Source organism: Pseudophryne corroboree, chromosome 12 (assembly GCF_028390025.1).
Source record: "Pseudophryne corroboree isolate aPseCor3 chromosome 12, aPseCor3.hap2, whole genome shotgun sequence".
NCBI lineage: Eukaryota > Metazoa > Chordata > Amphibia > Anura > Myobatrachidae > Pseudophryne > Pseudophryne corroboree.
The window spans coordinates 49,063,210-49,082,677 of record NC_086455.1 but is presented as its reverse complement, the minus strand read 5'-3'; the positions used below and the strand labels follow the sequence as shown (position 1 = coordinate 49,082,677).

Here is a 19,468-nt window from a genome sequence, read left to right as displayed (position 1 = left end):
CCTTTCCCAGAATGCACCTGACGCTTTGCACTTGGCCAAGAAGAAGTACCGGCAGACATTTGTTGCACACATAAGTATGGCTTTAAATGTTGAAGCTAAATAATGTGTCTTAATTTGTTTAGAGCCAAAGAGTGAAGGTAAAGGTTAAGACTGATAGAACAGAGCCTGGACAGAGCGTGCACTGAATGTGATACAAGATGTATGTCTTAAATTATTTATCTTTTTCAGGCTTTGTCAATACTGGTATAATTCAGACCTCAAAAGAGCCCCAGGAATCCACAAGCAGATCAATTCCTGCTGATAAAATCCCTGCGGAATCACAATGTTTCAGATAGTAAGGAGGTTGCGGGGAGAGCAAGGGGGGGATTGGAAATAGCTGTTTTTATTTTCTTTTAATAGATTTTTCTTACCCCTGAGGTGAGCAAGATGTTCATTTTTTTTAAACTCCGATACAGCCAGAGTGATAGAGGGAGGGGGAATGGTGCAATAGTCTGCAGTGTGCAGCCGCCGTCTCCAGCCTGTGCTAACCCCTGAGGTCCTGAATATTGAGTCTCCCTGTTTTTTTGGCCTTTTCCCAATAGATCAAGTCATTAATAAGGGGCTTGTTGGACCTTTGGAAATATTTTGGTTTTGAAAGCAAGCTCCTTGGTCACGCAGACCCCCGCTCAGGCTGATCTTTAATGATTGATGTGCAGGCTTCATTTCTGCACCCCGCATACCCAAAGCACTATACAAAATATGCTTTTGTCATAGTGATATGAAAGTCTTCCTATAACTCTGGGTTCTCACATCTTACAATAGGCAGAGATGGTGGGTGAGCTTGTGGTATTGAATGCAGTAATTGTTGCCAATGAGAGAGACAAATTGATGATAAGGGCAGACTGTGTGATGAAGGACATTGTTTATATCATTTGATTGTCCAGCTTTTCTTTGGAGAATCTGCATGATCACCGTTCATGCACAGCAGGAGTACACTGTAGGTAATTGTGGTGCCACCTTCCCACTTTTATATTGTGTTACTGAATGGGGCATTGTCGAGGGGGTTCTTTCATAGCTACATTACATTACACATATTTATCATACACATTCTCAAGTTATACACACTGACAGGCTATAATAAATAGGATAAATAAATAATCAGGATTGGCAGAATAATTATTCAGCTATAGTTTTGATATGGTGGGTGTCCCTTGCTATTACTGGCAGAAAGGGCTGATTGACAGGTTATGGGTCAGGAAACTTTGGGTACTGGAGGACTTCAATCATATTAGGCATTATAGTACCACCTACATAGGAAGGTGTGTAGTAAATATGTTGCCTGATTGGATGGCTGTGGCTTCTGCCCTGTCCTCACAGAAGTGTCATCCCTCACTCATACCCCTTTTCCACTAGCTAAATTTACCCGTCTTTTTGCATGGGGGCGCGCATCAACACAAGTTTTTAGTAAGTGGAAACGGCTCAACACGGGTTGAGTGACCCTGGAATTCTACCCGGGTAGCTTCCTGGGTTGAACACGGTAACACGGTAATGACACGGGTAATTGTGCAGTGGAAATGGTCATTACCCGTGTTTTCAGACCCGAGTAACGAGTGACATCAGTGGCTTTTACAGAGCTTACCTGGGTTAAGTGGAAACAGATCCGACTCGGGATTAACCCGTGTCAAAGTGCAGTGAAAACGGCGGGGCCGACACGGGTTGTAGCCGGGTTAAACATCCTGGATTGGACCCGGTACACAGGTGGAAAAGGGGTATATGTCTTCAGCAGCAGCTACTGTCGCTCAATCTTCTGATAGGTGCTGTCCGGTGCCTGGTTTCAGAGGAGCAAGGGCGTAGCTACCATAGGTGCAGGCAGTGCAGCTGCTATGGGGCCCAGAGCTGAGAGGGGCCCACCTTCCTTGTCAAAGTTACATGTGTTATATACATTTTTTGCCATTGGGTGTTACGTAGGAGTCCTTTCAAACGTTTTCTGTGGGGCCTGCAATATATCTAGGTATGCCTCTGGACCTGCTCATTGTAGTGTGGTATAAAATAAACTGGAAGGCATTTCAATATTATATAATATGAACCGGAGCGCTATAATGAGGCACAATATGAACAGGGAGCACTATATATATTATAATGTGAATTGGGGGTACTGTGCGGCATAATGTGTACTGGTAGCTCTGAATTGTGACATAGGGTGAACCTAAGCACTACTGCGATTCATAAAATATACTAGGGCACTACTATGGGGCATAACATTAAATAAGGCTCTACTGTGGTTCAGAAAATGAACTAGGGGACTATTATAGGGCATCAAATTAACAACTGCTGCAGAGAAGTGTCTCTCTAGAAGCACTGGGACGGGGGCCCCTTCAAAATATAGCTTTGGGGCTCACAAAGTTCTGGCTACGCCCCTGCAGAGGAGGGTACCTAAATTTTCACTGAGGGACACAATTAGTAAGTATTAATAAAGGGTGTGGATCAAGGGATCGACAATGTTATGGTCGACGGTCATTAGGTTGACACCAAATGTTCGACATGCATTAGGTCGGCAGGCTCAAAAGGTAGCCATGACAATGGTCGACATACAAATGGTTGACACGTTTTTTTTGTATACTGTATTTAATGTTATGTGACCACCATCAGTACAAACATGTACCCCCGAGGGCTCGCTTTGCTTGCTACGCTTTGGGCAAGGTGGATCGCTCTGCTCCGCTTGTCACAGGCTACTATTCCTAATAGATGTCATGGATAGTAAATCATGTGGCTAGCATATCAAGCACATGTTGAGAAAACAAGTGAATAACCCCAAAACCATGTGTCGATCATTGTCATGTAGACCTTTCGTACCTGTCGAACTTTTATCTGTTGACCTAATGCATGTTAACCATATGGTGTTAACCTATTGACTGTTAATCAATGTGTTGACCAATACACTGTCAATCTGTAATCCAGATAACATTGAAAAGAAGGTCCCGGTGCCTGCACATGTTCTGGATAGGGCTGCATAACATCATTGGTTCTAAACAGGGGCAGAACCACAACAAAAGGAAAGGGGAGGGCATCATGATAGGAGAAGAGGAGGGGGGTCATATGCATGCCGAAGGCACGTGCTCTCCTGGAGAAGTGGGTGTGGCTGCACAACAAGAAACGTGGCCACCAAGGGAATACCGTATCTATATGATGGGGAGAGGGTGTCAGGAGAGGATGATGGGGAGATACTGATGCAGGAAAGAGGCAGTGGGTGATAGGGAGAGATAATGGGAGATGGAGAGGCAGTGGATGATAGGGTGAAGGTGATTGAAAGAGGCAGTAAGTGACAGGAAGAGGGAGTAGGTGACAGGGAGAGTGTGACATGAGAGAGGTAACGGGGAGAGATAGTGAGAGACGGAGAGACATGGGGTGACCAGGAAGACAGTGGGTGACAGGGAAAAGATAATAAGAGAGGCAGTGACAGGGAAAAGGTTATAGGGGAGTCAGTGTAAGGAAGAGGCAGTGAGCGACAGGGATGATGGGCAGAGGGTGATGGGGAGATAGTGAAGCAGGGGAGAGACAGAGGGTGCAAGGCAGAGACAGTGGGGGGGATAGGAAGAGGCAGACATGAAAGTAAGAGGCAGTGGGTGATGGTAGAGGCAGTGGGTGACTGGGAGAGGCAGGGGTGATAGGGAGAGGTAGTGAGGCAGACCCCTGTCTAATCCGCTCCATCCCCTAATGCAGGCCATAATTCAGTGACCCCCACCCACCCCTTAAGCAGACCAATTTAATTACACCCACCCCAATGCAAACACCCTCCTCCCCTAATAAGAACTGCTATCTAATGACCTTTTCCCCTATTGCAGACTATACTCTAGTGACTCCCGCCCACCTCCAATGCAGACCCCTGCATTGGGGTTGCGGTAATGAGACAGGGGTCTGCACATTCTTAATGAGTCTAGTAAACACCATTCAGCACTGCAGCTCTCCCAGATCACCCGCATGGGACACCAGGGACCCACTATAAAGGCAGCCTTATAATTTCCTACTGTAGCTGGCACATATCCTTCAGTCAGTCTGCTGAGCATGGGTGCACTTCTTCACATATCCTTCAGTCAGTCTGCTGAGCATTGGTGCACTTCTTCACATATCCTTCAGTCAGTCTGATGAGCATTGGTGCACTTCTTCACATATCCTTCAGTCAGTCTGATGAGCATTGGTGCACTTCTTCACATATCCTTCAGTCAGTCTGATGAGCATTGGTGCACTTCTTCACATATCCTTCAGTCAGTCTGATGAGCATTGGTGCACTTCTTCACATATCCTTCAGTCAGTCTGCTGTGCAGGATATGCCGGAGAAGAGTGTTTGCAGCCAGAGACGAGAGCAAGCAGCAAGCGGGGTGAGTGAGATCCCACAGCTGCCATGTGTGTGCGACTCAGCAGGGGAGAGGAGCGGAGAACAGGGATCCCAAGGCTATAAGGGGTGGGGGCGGAGGTGGAGCCGGGCAGGTATGCAGGCATGTAAAGAAGGAGCTGGGTGCACCGCCAGCATGAAAAGCATCGCAGCAGGCTCCCGCTGTTGGTTAAATAAAGAAAAAAATTCTCCTGAAGCCTATGGGTCTATATAAGCAATAAGGAGATTTATGGTAGACTTACCATAGTTAAATCTCTTTCTGCGAAGTACACTGGATTCCACAGGGAATAACATCAGGGTGTAGAGTTGGAGCTTGATCCGAGGCACCAGCAGGCTAAAGCTTTGACTGTTCCCAGGATGCACTGCACCGACTCTTCTATAGCCCTGCCTCCAGGCACTGGAGCTCAGATTCATTAACCAGTCCAATGCAGTAGCAGGTAAAATAGAGACAGTAGATGTTAGCCACATAGAACCACATTCTCACGACAGGAAAAAGTACCAGCGGCTAATGCCATACAAACCCAAAGAAGGTAAGTGTGTCAGGGTGGGTGCCCTGTGAAATCCAGTGTACCTCGCAGAAAGAGATCTAACTATGGTACGTCTACCATAAATCTCCTTTTCTGCAGTGGGGTACACTGGTATTCCACAGGGAATAACATCGGGGATGTCCTAAAGCAGTCCCTCATGGGAGGGGACGCACTGTAGCGGGTACAAAAACCCGGCGTCCAAAGGAAGCATCCTGAGAGGTGGAAGTATCAAAAGCACAGAACCTGATGAACGTGTTCACTGAGGACCACGTAGCCACCTTGCACAATTGTTCCAGGGACGTGCCACGGCGGGCCGCCCAAGAAGGTCCAACAGACCAAGTAGAATGGGCCTTAATAGCAGCAGGAGCTGGGAGCCCAGCCTGCGCATAAGCTTGTGCAATCACTATTCTAATCCATCTGGCCAAAGTTTGCTTATTCACAGTCCAGCCACGTTTGTGAAAACCAAAAAGGACAAAAAGAGAATCTGACCTCCGGGTGGAGGCAGTCCTCTCCACATATATACGGAGAGCCCGTACCACATCCAAAGACCGCTCTTTTGAAGACAAACCAGGAGAGATAAAGGCCATAAACACAATCTCTTGATTAAGGTGGAAAGATGACACCACCTTGGGTAGATAATCAGGGTGAGTTCTAAGAACTGCACGGTCACGGTGAAATATCAGAAAGGGTGGACGACAGGACAAAGCGCCTAAGTCCGACACCCTCCTAGCAGAGGCAATAGCCAACAGAAAAACGACCTTAAGCGTAAGGCATTTAAGGTCCACAGAGTCAAGAGGTTCAAATGGAGACTCTTGCAGGGCATTCAGAACAACAGACAGATCCCATGGAGCCACAGGAGGGACATAGGGGGGCTGAACCCGTAAAACACCCTGAGTGAAAGTATGAACGTCAGGAAGAAACGCAATATTTCTCTGAAACTACACCGACAAGGCAGCTATATGAACCTTGAGGGAGGCCAAACAAAGGCCTAAGTCCAGGCCTTGTTGAAGAAAAACCAAAAGTCTGGCAGTGCTAAACTTGTATGCATCATAATTCTTAGTAGCACACCAGGTGAAGTAGAGGGCGGGAATGAAATTGAGCGTACTCTACCATGTCAAAAGCCGACACCATGAGGGCTAGTACTTGCATCGCCGAGTGTATCGACACTCTTGGACGAGAGAGGAAGCATCTGATCATGTCCTGAAGTTTCAGGACCTTCTCCAAAGACGAGAACAAACGTTGGTTGTGTGTGTCCAGTAATGCCCACAGGTGCACCATGCTCTGAGCAGGGACTAGCAAGGGTTTCTTCCAGTTGATGAGCCACCCGTGGGCTAGTAGGAATTGGACCGTCAGTTCCAGATGATGGAGAAGAACCTCTGGGGAGTTCACCAGGATCAACAACTCGTCCACAAACGGCAGGATCCTGATACCCTGATGGCGGAGAAGGGCCGTCATGACCGCCATGACCTTGGTGAAGATCCGAGGAGCCGTGGTCAGTCCGAAAGGTAAGGCTTGGAATTGATAATGTAGGATGCCAATAGCAAACCACAGATATTGCTGATGCGACATGGCAATTGGTATGTGTAGGTAAGCATCCTGTATGTCCAGGGATACCATATAATCCTTGGGTTTCAAAGCCAGTACAATAGTGCGCAGGGTTTCCATACAGAATTTGGATACCCTGACAAATTTGTTCAAAGATTTGAGGTTGAGTATAGGCCGGGAGGATCCATTCGGCTTAGGAACCAGAAACAGCACCGAATAGTATCCCCTTCCTCTCTGAGACAGAGGCACCGGCACAATCACTCCAGTATCCAGGAGGGATTGTACAACCAAATGTAGTGATTGTGCTTTTAACGGATCCAAAGGGATAACCATCGAGCAAAACTGGCGAGGGGGACGTCTCCTGAAGGAGATCGCGTACCCGTGAGAGACCATTTCCTGCACCCAGGCATCCGAAGTGGTCTTTATTCATACCTGGGTGAACTGCAGAAGTCGGCCTCCCATCCTGGGGTCCCCCAGGGGGAGGTCCGCCCCGTCATGCAGCAGGCTCATCTGGTTTGGAAGCAGGCTGACGGGTGGCCCAAGAACGTTTAGGTTTGGGCTTAGAGGATTTGGAAGTGTGAGACTGTCTCGGGTACGCCTGACCCTTTGCTTTACCTGGAGGGCGAAAGGAACGAAAAGTAGTACTCTTAGTCTTCGGAGCCAAAGGATTAGTACTTGGGAGAAATGCAGTCTTGGCCAACACCAAGCCGGTCACAATCTTGTTCAGATCCTCCCCAAATAGTATATCTCCCTTAAAAGGGAGCACCTCCAAGGTCTTCTTAGAGTCCAAGTCCACCGACCAGGACCGCAGAGTCGGCCGTAAGCATAGGCAAACTAGGCAAATGCCTAGGGCATTTGGTATGCTTAGGGGCACCAGCAGTTCCTGCTGATTAAAATGATATGTGGCATGCCTATATTCTGTGTGTGACTGCGGCTGTATCTGCATACGAAATGCTACGTTGCGTGTATTCCTGGAAATCACTGTAATGTAGCATTTCGTATGCAGATACAGCTGCAGTCGCACAGGCATGCTGCATATCATTTTAATCAGCAGAAGCTGCTTGTGCATCCTAGTCATATAGTAATGCAAATAATATGCATTTTCATAAACAAAAGGAGCCCGACGTTAGCAGAGCTGCCAGCTGACTCATGCCAGGCATCTCCTGCAGAACTAGCGGCGGTGCTAGGGGGCACCAGCCAAAATCTTGCCTAGGGCATCATATTGGTTAGGGCCGGCTCTGCAGGACCGTTACCACAGAATTCGGCGAGCTAGGATAGACGTAGTAGATGCCTTAGCCGCCATAACGCCTGCATCAGAGGCCGCCTCCTGAATATAATGGGAAGCTGTGGTAATATATGACAGATATTGTCTGGCAGTGTCAGAAAAATTAAGAGGTAGCTCTTCCTCAAAGGCTTGAACCCATGCTTCAATGCCTTTTGCAGCGCAAGAAGCTGCCATAGTGGGTCTATGTACAGCACCTGTAAGGGTGTAAATAGACTTCAAGCATCCTTCCACACGTTTATCCGTCGGTTCCTTCAGCGAGGTGATGGCGGGGACAGGCAGAGTAGATGACACCACAAGACAGGATACATGTGAGTCCACTGGTGGCGTGGTTTCCCATTTGTTACTCAACTCCGCAGAAATAGGATAACGAGCTAGCATCTTTTTAGACAGGGAAAATTTCTTTCCTGGAGAAGACCAGGATTCTTGACGTATGTCAATTAAATGGCCAGAATGTGGTAAAACTAATTTAGTTACCTTCTGACGTTTGAACTTATCAGGTTTCTTAGACGTGTCAGGAGGGTCAACGTCATCATCAATCTGAAGAATCAGCTTGATAACCTCCACTAGGTCAGGGACATCAACCTGTGTCGTAGAATCATCAGAAGCAGCAGTATCAGCATCTGATGGATCAGTATATTCCCCATCCGAATCGGAAGAATCATCCGAAATATTAGTAGATTGTGAGGAAGAAATGGCCCACTTAGATGACCCTTTGGTCCCAGAAGGGCGAGGGTTAGGTTTTTGTTTAACCAAGGACTGATTTAATTGCTGTAACTGGGTTGACAGAGTATCCGCCCATGGTGGATTAACTTCAGGGACAATATGTGGCTGTAATGGCACAGGAGGTCCCACAGGGGGCGTAAACCGTGATACTAGCGTAGTCAGCATATTGGAAAATGCAGCCCAAGGTGGGTCTTGATGTGCCACAGGTGCTGCGGGCTGACTAGGGGGGAGGGGGGGGGGGGCAGAACACCCACTACCTGAACCCTCAGCAGAAATCTTTTCCTCGGATAAATCCGTGGCGCCAGCACTGCATAATGCAGGAGCGTCTGCGGATTTCCCGCCCTGTGTAGCAGACATTATTGGGAATGTAACAGAAAAGGAGAAAAGAAGACTCTTTTGTGGGCGCACTCTTGTATGTGTATGTATAAACGTCTTCTTTTCTCCTTTTCTGTTGCATGCTTCATTACTGACTCAGGGTGCACCGCCAAATCTAAGATTAATTAGAAAACATTGTTTTCTCTCTCTACTTATTACATTTTGGTTAAGATATTATCTACTATTATTATTGGGAATGTATCCGTAGTGCGTAACAGTACAATATAGCCAGACAAACACAAAACCTGACAAAAACCCTGTGTTATGTGACCGCAAATTCACAGCACAACAGAGGATTTAAGCGGTATCATGTGACTGAAACACACAGTGAAAAATACTAAACAGTATATCCAGTAGAACACTATATGGTATATGAGACCCTGACGCACTTAGATCCCCAGGGTACAGAATATAGTGATAGCAATATGTGTGATACACAGAAAAGAATTCACACAGCAGCTATAGGCACACACAGTCACAGGTACTATGTAGAAATTATTACATATAAACAATAAGACTGCACTGGACTATAGCTATGTATGTATACAGATATAACAATGCACAGTAAACACTGGATGTATATCACAGAATACTCGTACTAAATATTCATATAGAGTGCACTTGTTCTTAACTAGCGCTGTCTAAATGACATGTAGAATACTTAAGTGTCCTGTAAATGCACAGCGCTGATGATGCAGGTGGCTTTACAGAGGAGACAGTGCCCAGCAGTCCCAGGATCAGTGCAGCTCTGTGAAATGGCGCCCAAACGCTGACAGGGAGTGAGGGAGAGAAAGAGATGCAGCTCCAGGGAGGGAACACCTGCTGTAGATGGCGCCCGGAGCTGGGGGAGGGGCTACAGGTCAGCGCCTTATCCCCTCTACTGGACTTCACCACCGGGTACTATGGAGCCTATGTTAAACAGATTTTAGTAAATCCGACCTGTTCTCACTGCCCTGGTGGATATAGTGGGGTCCCTGCACGGCCACAGTGTCCACGCCAGCGGCGCGGTCCGTCTCCTGGGACCGTGACCGGATCGTGATTTTGGCGGGTCCCAGCTAGGGGACCCTCTTACCTCCTCCCTGAAGTGCGGCCACGCGATCCAGGAGAGCAGCAGCAGTGATAGGTGCCTTAAGGGAATCGGAGGGCCTCCGCTGCAAGTACCTGGCAACCAGGGCGCGGGAGTATCCAGCGTCGCTGAGGGAGGTGATGGAGCCACAGCACAGAATGTCATGCCTGTGCTGCGGCCCTTGAAGTCTTCTTTCTTCTTTAAAAAAGCTCTTTTCAGGGCTGCCTAGCGCAGCCCCACCTGTTAGATGCCTGCACTGCAGGCACCAACTTACAAATTGAGCTCCAGTGCCTGGAGGCGGGGCTATAGAGGAGGCGGTGCAGTGCGTCCTGGTAACAGTCAAAGCTTTAGCCTGTTGGTGCCTCGGATCAAGATCCAACTCTACACCCCGATGTTATTCTCTGTGGAATACCAGTGTACCCCGCTGCAGAAAGTAATCATTATACAAAACATATCGAAACGTATGTAATGAGAGTAACTGCTCTCGCTGGCTATAGTGTATTTACAGTATATATAATAATTACAGACAGTAAATAAAGTTAAAATCTCTCTGTCAAAGAATGAATTCTGTATTTGTTTTTCCATATCTAATAGCTAATTCTATTCTCAAATATGGTGATACATGTGGGCTGGGCACGTCATTTATCAGTTTAGCAGCTTATACTTTCATCTGTGTGCGGAGCTTTTCAGTACTGGTTCTCCCATGGAGGTTCGGATGCAAGCGCCAGGCTCCTGATACCATCCCCTACCATGGCATATTTTATTCATTTGCCAGAATGGGCCAACCCAAAACACGCTATGTGTATTTCCACATTCAAATCTCTGGGTATATTAATCATACAACTGTATTTTCTATCTGTATGTAGGGCCCTCACCATGGCCAGGGCAGTAGAGAGCCTGGCTGGGCCCTGGTACTTTTCAGGGGGGGTGGCCTAATCGCAGGAGGCGTGGCCATTCACTCTTAGAAAAAAATACTGAAAATATATATATTTTAAGCCCCTCCCTGGCAACATTGCACCCCAGCATAGCTGGCAGGGCTGAGGAGAAAGGGGGAGGGGGGGGGGCTGGATTCCCACTGGGCCCCTCCAACAGACATGAGCCCGGAAATGGCTTTGCATCTTTTTTTTATCCTCTGTGTGATAATAATGCACAGTCACTTTATAAAACTGTAATCACAGGATAGCCTTCACATGCAAATGTTTCGTAGCAGATGTTTCAGGGTCTTCTTCCCATTGAGACCGGCAGAGAAATGCCATAAGCTATACAGTCTGCAAACCTGCAATTTCTAAGTGTATTTATCTTTCACATCATTCAGTAACACACTACCTGTAGCCTCGGCGTGTCACCGTCAGACACAGCCCTATTGTCACGCACACCAGCAGTAACACTTTGTCAGTTATCCCCCCCCCCATTGTCAGTTATCAGCACACACAAGCATCCAAACCATTACTCATATGATAAAAATACACCATAAACGTCTTCTCAAATAAAAGAGACAGCAGTCTAGAAAATATTGACTTTCTTAGCATTTATTACTGAAGTTCCCATGCATATTATTGATTTTAAGGCCAATATCCCTTACATAGTCACACTACAGACATTGAAGCTTTTGCCACTGATATATTACATCCATGTATATACAGAGATTATTCACACATTCCCCACCTACTGCTTTGATCACCGGCAGCCTCCTGATTCTCCTGCACAAACCGTCCACTGAGGAGGACACTACTCTAATAAGACATACGGCAAGGCACCCTTTTCTGAGAATACTGCCCCTCACTTTAAAATGAATTTCTGGAGGACAATTGCCTGATGTTCTGTCCAACCCAACTGTGTGTCTGTAACAGACAAGCACATCGCTTATCGCATGGTAAGTGCATGAGATTAAACCTGCAAAAACAACTATTCAAAAAAGTCTTTGGAGCTGGTGGAACCATTATCACTAAAGATTTGCAAAAATATCCCAAAGGATTCATTTAATTTTGTTAGTGTGAACTTAGAAACACTGAAGTAGATTCTCCTAACCACAGCTCTGTACAGCCCTTGTCATAATGTAATATGTGTGATGACAACCCAGACCATATCCCATTTGCTACACAATACAGTAGGGTATAGTTGGACAACTTGGGACTTCTTCACTGTAAGACGGAATAATGGCTTAGTACTCTCAAAGGGGGTGATTTATAATATATTGGAAAGAGATAAAGTGGATAGAGATAGCAACCAATCAGCTTCTGTAATTTTATAGGTTGTGTTTGAAAAAATGGCATGAGTTGTTTGGTGGATACTTTATCTTGCCCCAAGTTTTGATAAATCTCCCCCAAACTCAGATAAGTTGGTACACTTGGAGGTGTTATATATGGTTTTGCAAGAACTCTTCATATCAAAAGTAGCAGACATCTGTACCCGGTTATGGCTAAAACCAAGTTGGAGAAAGGAACTCTGATGTCACCAGGGGGAGGAGCAAATATACCTTCGCGGGCATGCTTCGCTCGCCATGCTTTGGGCTTGGTGGCGAACGAGGGTTAATAAAGGGAGTAGTTGTTGACGTGGATAGTTAAACTATCCACTGGCCTAGCTCCTCCCCCTGACATCAGAAGTCCTTTAGCCCACTTGATTCTAGCATCTACTGTCTGCACCCTCATAGATACCACCAATTTTGCCAAAAATCTATGTACTTACCTGCAAAAATGGGATGTTATATAAATGGTGCTTGGCATACTCTGCCAAATTAACCTTGTGGTTGGCAATGCTTCATTTTGGCAAGACAGTGATAAGCAGTGGCGTAACTACCGTGGGTGCAGCTGTTATTGGGACTGAGCTGCTTCCACGCCCGCCCATGGTGAGAACAGCTGCCGATAGCACCCCTCCCTCTCTGACACCCTTTCTCTCTCCCTGATGCCCTCTCTCTCTCCCCCTCTCATCCCTTTCTCTTTCTTTCTGATACCCTCTCTCACTTATGTCTCTCTTTCTCTCATTCCCTCTTTTTACATGAAACCCTCTCTCTTTCTTTCCCTGACCCCCTCTCTCTCCTTCTTGCTCCTCTCTCTCTCCTCCTGACACCTCCTGTGTAACTCTCTCTTACTAACCTCACTCTTTCTGTCTCCTGCTCCCATAAGGGCCATTGAAGTGACAATGGCAGGTGGGGGTGGGGGCTTTTAAGATTTTGCTATGGGGCCCTCAAAGTTCTAGATACGCCCCTGGTGATAAGCATCAGCTATGCTGCTTATTATATTCCATCCATTGTGTACTAGTAGATGGATTAGTTGGCAATTAGAACCACTAATTGTCTACAAAAGTGACCTAGACAGAGCTCTTTATTACTGAGCAGCAGACATTTAGGAATTTATTTACGCAGCGTTGGGTTGAAAAACCCAACAATTCTGATCAAGTTTATGCCGGAAAATTAAAAGGGACATGCTTTTACTAGCTAAACATGGCTAGTAAAAGCATTGCCCTATTAAATTTCTGTCATGAACACGATCGGAGAGATGGGGTTTTACAATCCGGCGCTTAGTAAATAAACTCCCCAGTATCCTTTAATCCACTGGACAGTATCATTAGCAAACCAGGCATATATCAGCATATGGCATGGAGTCTGACCAGCATTGCTGTGTGTCCATACCCTCCAGGCACCCTGTCACATGCCTATATATGGAGGAGATATATATATATATATATATATATATAATTTTACAAAATAGAGCTAATTAGAGAGTGCAGTTGAATCTAACGTAATATTTATGTATATTGTAATATGAAATAGAAAGATACATGGCTGTGTTAAGAGCTGTATTGTAAATTAATTTCCTTCACCTGAAGCTCATTATGACAGTTTAATTGTACTACATCACTGTTTCCTGAACTCAGTCCTCATGGACCACTCACAGTCCAGTCATTAGGGATATCCCTGCTTCGGCACAGGTGGATAAAACATACTGACTGGGGTAATAATCAAGCCATCTGTGGTCAAACAAGGATATCCTTAGTACCTGAACTGTGAGTGAACCATGAAGACTTTGTGTGAAGTACTAGACTACTGTACATGAACATGGCAATGGGTATTGGGATAGAATTGCACCCAGTGGACCATAACAAAATTGAGAGGCGTGTCCTTCAGAGCATTCGTGAGTCCTGGCAAAGGTGCAGTGGATCACTGCCCGGGCTGTAGCAGCCATGCTCCCTGCAGTGGGGGCACTTTTACCACCAGTGTTGGCAACACAACAATGTAACACTACACTTGTCCTCCATCACACGTTCCATGCCTGAGCCAGGGACAGATCTGGGACAGTATCATAGACTGTAGACAGAATCATGTTATGTGTATTACACTCACATCCCTCGTTCTAATGATACAGGTAAAGAAAAAGGTTCCACGCAACATTTGTCTCATACATACAGGCATTAATAGAAAGTCTTCAATACATGGCAAAGTCTGGTGAGCATGCTTAGAAGAATGTATGCAAACAGACCTGTACACACACTGGGGCAGATGTATTAACCCTGGAGAAGGCACAACGGAGTGAAAATGCAGTGATAAGTGCAAGGTGATAACGCAACAGCCAATCAGCTCCAGTATGTAAATTGACAGTTATGAGCTGATTGGCTGGTGCGTTATCACCTTGCACTTATCACTGCTTTATCAGTTCTCCAGGATTAATACATCTGCCCCACTATCTGACAGACGTTCATCTCATTTTGACTTCCTGTAAGTATTAATGCTGCCTGCAGCATTCACAAGCGTTAAAGCTCAATATAATATAAGCGAGTTCTATGTAGCGCTGATTAACACCATAGAACACTCTGCTGCAGGACAACAACACACACATGCCCTGTGAAAAGCAGCAACAAAGCACAGGCTCATGTCTATGATGAACCCTAAAAGAATTTGAGGTGTAAATTACCAAACTGCTTTGTAGATGAAAAATTTAAAAATTACACCAATGCATAATTGCTTTTACCCCAAATAAGGGGAGAGGCATTGTACAGGCACCAGGTTTTCTTTAGATGTAAATGTGACACATTTCTAACAGTTGTATAACATTATCGTATGGCAACACATTCAGCTTTATGTCAGAACTCTGTCTGCACGTTTCCTGGATGACAGTAAATGCTGAATAAGAGAGAGTGCCATTACTTCCATTCTACACATGCTAAGACTTTTGATCCCCCCTGTAGGACGCAGAGAATGGGAGTCATGGGAAGTCGTTTTATTGAACAATAACTTTCAGAGGTGTTCAATTATACCCAGGGACACCCATGGGGCAACAGATCCACCCCTATTAACCAAAAAATAAGAAAATGACTACAATAACATTTTACTTTATCTCTTGATGAGCAGAAATTAAATATGGGCTGTGTAGACAAATATATGGAAAGGGAAATGCATACATTATGATAACCATTTGTTTAGGTCACTTTGGGGAAAATCCATTTTATAGGAGATAACAGGGCCTAACCCAACACAGATTAAGCTGTAAATATGCCCAGATTTGTAAACAGACAGTTTAAATACTAGACAAATACTTTTACCTTTTGTGGGGTAGGGTAAGGACTGGGACTGAACTCAGCTGGAAAAGGAAAGGCCATTGAGATCAGCCTAAGATGATGCAATATAAATCTAGGCCCGTTCTATAGCCCCATTGATGGAAATAGCTCAAAGTTCTCCAGTGGAATGTGGTAAAGATGAAGTGGTGAAGGCTAATCACATAGGGGGTCACTTCGAGTTGATCGTAGCTGTGCAAAATTTAGCACAGCTACGATCATCTTCCCTGACATGCGGGGGGACACCCAGCACAGGGCTAGCCCGCCCCGCATGTCAGTCCAGCCCCCCTGCAGAAGTGCAAAGGCATCACACAGCGGCGATGCCTTTGCACTTCAAGAGTAGCTCCCGGCCAGCGCAGCTTTAGCCTGCTGGCCGGGAGCTACTCGTCGCTCCCCGGCCCGCAGCGGCTGCGTGTGACGTCATGCAGCCGCTGCGGCCCACCCCCCATTCGGTCCGGCCACGCCTGCGTTTGCCAGACCGCACCCACGAAACGGCGGCCAAACGCCGCCGTTCCGCCCCTTCCCGCTCAACGATCGCCTCTGCCTGTCAATCAGGCAGAGGCTATCGCATCCCTGCTATGGCCTTCGTCCGTCTGCCATGCGCCGGAGCACTACGGCGTCGGCGCATGCGCACTTGGGACCCGTTTGCTCTGCTGCGTTAAAAAGCAGAGAGCGAATGGGTCAGAATGACCCCCATTGATACTAGAATTGATACACAGATGAGTTCATGAAACTGAGTTGGTCATTAATTGCCCTCATGTTTGCACACAGGGTAATCTAACAAAGCAGATGTATTAAGCCTGATGAAGTGATAAAGTGGAAGGTAATAAAACACCAGCCAATCAGCTCCTGTCATTTTCAAACCCAGTCTGTAACTTGACAGTTAGGGGCTGATTGGCTGGTGTGTTATCCTCCACTTTATCACTTCTCCAGGATTAATACATCTGCCCCAAAGATCCTAATCAGCTGGGGGCTACCTGAGGAAAGGTGTGACAACATGTGATCCAGTGTTGCTGTTGATTTATCATTGTTGCTGTGTAAGTTCTTGATTGTTACGGTGCTGCCAGAAGTATAGTCGCTCACTAATTAACAGGCAATAACTATCTTATCTGAAATATAGTCAGCAAAGGAATTCGATAGGGGAGCATCATAAAATGTTATAACAAATTTGTGAAATGAAATTATTGTTTTGATTTATTTGGCATTCAAAAGGTTTTTAACACCTTACAGTATCTTTAATTAATCTACCTTAGCACACTGTCATACAATAGGTAATTTCAGGCATATTTAATAGGTTATATATCTCCAACCATCGGTTATATGGGTGTCATACATCCTCCTTCATAAACAATGGTCATCGTCAATCATGAATGGAAATGAGTGTCTCCTGTGTGTAGGGGAACGTAATACTGCACAGAAAGATAACCTCTGACAGAGCGTGGGTTATTCCACGCAATCCCTGCCACGTTTCATATTTTGTCTTCATGTTTAAGGTCTACACTTTCCTCTAGTTTAACCCTCTTGCACTTGCATTCCAAACTTTCTCCTTTAATGTGTTTATTCTTAACCCTAACTCCTTCTTGGTTCACGTGCTGTCTCATAGGCCCTACGGACAAACTAACCTTCCATATTATATCGTTCTTCCACTATCATCTTAAAAACAACCTTATCGACGTAGTATCCATCATTCTGTTTTCTGTCTCCATTGTAAATAGCACATATAATCTTGCAGCAATACAGAGCTGTGGTCTAGCTTTGCTCCCAGAATTAGAAATTGAGGTCTTTTAAGTCCTTCAAGGTAAATCACGTACTGTATTATCAAGAGACACAAAACTGGTCCTTGATGGTGATATAGATTGCCAGGCATAGGACAACTCATTATCTATACCCTGTTTTATACCCAAGGAATAAAAGGGTTTATCAGGTTTTAGTTTCCTACAAAAAGCAAATGGATTGTAAACCCGAAGTGCTGCGCGAGTGGAAGCATAGACAGGAGAGCAGTGGTCACCACACTGCTACCGTAGCTCCTGCAGAGGAAGCATCCTTACAATCACAGGTCCTTGTGGCTCTTGGATCCATTTAATGGTCTCTGTAAGAGAGTAAAGAGTTTGTATTACCGCTCAAGTGAAAGAGAAAAATCCAAAGGATTGCTGTATACAATATATAGGAAATTGTATATTGGTATGATATTTTATGAATACAATAGAGATCTTAGGGTCTGACTTAAGGGCCCCATACACTAGAACGATAATGCCCGATTTCAGCCCAATTCGGGCATTCGGGCCAATATTGGGTGAAATCGGGCATTTTCATTGTGCTTTATAGACGATCCGATGCGCGTTCCCGTGAGCATTGGATCGGATCACCCTAGATCCGACATATCACGAGTGCTGCACTCGTGATATGTCGGATCCCGCAGGAATGGATGGGATAGTAAAAGATACATCGTATGCAAAAGGACCGCATACAATGTATCTTTTACTATCCTGCCGCCCGGGAGGCTGCCGGGAGAATGAAGGGAAATCCTAGACGACATGACGGATCGTCATGTCGTCTTACTGTATGGGGCCCTTTAGAGATAGGCTCAATGTCGATGTTGGAGCAATGTATTACCACTCTGCATGTATCTATGTTCGACAGTGCTCATGTGCCGCGGGTGTAGATCAATGGATCGGCAATGTTATGTTCAATTGTCAATAGGCCAACACCAAATGATCGACATGCATTATGACGATAGGTACAAAAGCTCGACAGATAAAAGGTCGACAGTGCTTATGGCCTTACAATTGAATAGCTCCAGGCATTAAAGCTCAAGGCTATCTGTCCGCAGTAAGCACCGCAGCTAACTGAATCTGCCCCATGGTCTATCAAGGTGCAATTTAGCACCTGTTAGATAAATGTGTACCTAACTCCAAATAAGGGAATATATCTGTGACAATTGGGGTTACCTATCCCTCCACTATTTCCCATGGTGATGGACAGTGAGGTTTCATTATTCTCTACAGTGTACAAAACCCCCATCATATATTCTGTATACCTTCATTATTACTAAAAGAAAGTTCCTTTTTATGAGAGCCATTGGTTGGTATTTTTAAATGTAATAAGTGCAGTTAGCAGCAGTAATGCTACTGTAATTATGATAATGATTGCTAATGAGCAATTGCATATTCATGCTTTGCTTTACTTGCTGTGTCTATCATTAGATGATATTTAAACCAGCATTTATTTTTTGTCATGTATGCAGATGGTATATTCTAATATATGAACTAAGCTTTAATCACAATAAACAAAACGATTATTATATACAAGTTTGTGTTATCTTACTAAAGGGATCCACAAGTGGGGTTTTATTACGATGATTTGGGCCTTTAGTGAATGGCAGTTCCTCAGCTTTAAGCTCATAGTAATAATGATGTGGGGATTGTGCTCTCATGAGTATGGATGGTGTAATGGTTAGCATTACTGCCTCACAGCACTGAGGTCATGGGTTTGAGTCCCACCACGGCCTTAACTGTGCGGAGTTTGTATATTCTCCCCGTGCTTGCGTGGGTTTCCTACGGGTACTCCGGTATTTCTCCCACACTCCAAAAATATACTGGTAGGTTAACTAGCTGCCGACAAAAATTAACCCTAGTGTGTAAATGCATGATTGTATATGTGTTTAGGGCAGACTAGATGGGCCAAGTGGTTCTCATCTGCCATCTATGTTTCTATGAAATGTCAGATTAAGCAGCAATTGCTTACAACAAACTGCACAGTAAATGCAGAAGGTGACAGCATGTATAGAACATGCAAAGCAGTGGGTCAACTGTGTCTAGAACATTGCGGTATTCTCCAAGGTACAGTGGGGGTCATTCAGGTGTGGTTGTTCCTCTTATTCCGCAATGTTTTGCCATATGCAATAGCAATTATATGTTAAGATAGAAGCAAAAGAACACCCACTGCGATTGCATCATTTGCATATGGCGCAGCATGATTGCTGAAACATTGCTAAAATCAGCGCACTTCAGATCGCTACGCAGAGCCTCAGT

The 19,468-nt window shown here is 45.4% G+C and overlaps 1 protein-coding gene across 1 annotated transcript in view; it reads right to left on the bottom strand.

Moving 5' to 3' along the window:
* Positions 1 to 11,401: 11,401 nt before the first annotated feature.
* AKAP6 (A-kinase anchoring protein 6) overlaps positions 11,402 to 19,468 on the bottom strand; it is a 389,266-nt gene continuing 381,199 nt past the window's right edge. The window contains exon 14 of the mRNA XM_063947473.1: positions 11,402 to 17,526. Coding sequence (XP_063803543.1) covers positions 17,488 to 17,526 — 39 coding nt within the window. The 3' untranslated portion in view covers positions 11,402 to 17,487. The remainder of the gene's footprint in view (positions 17,527 to 19,468) is intronic.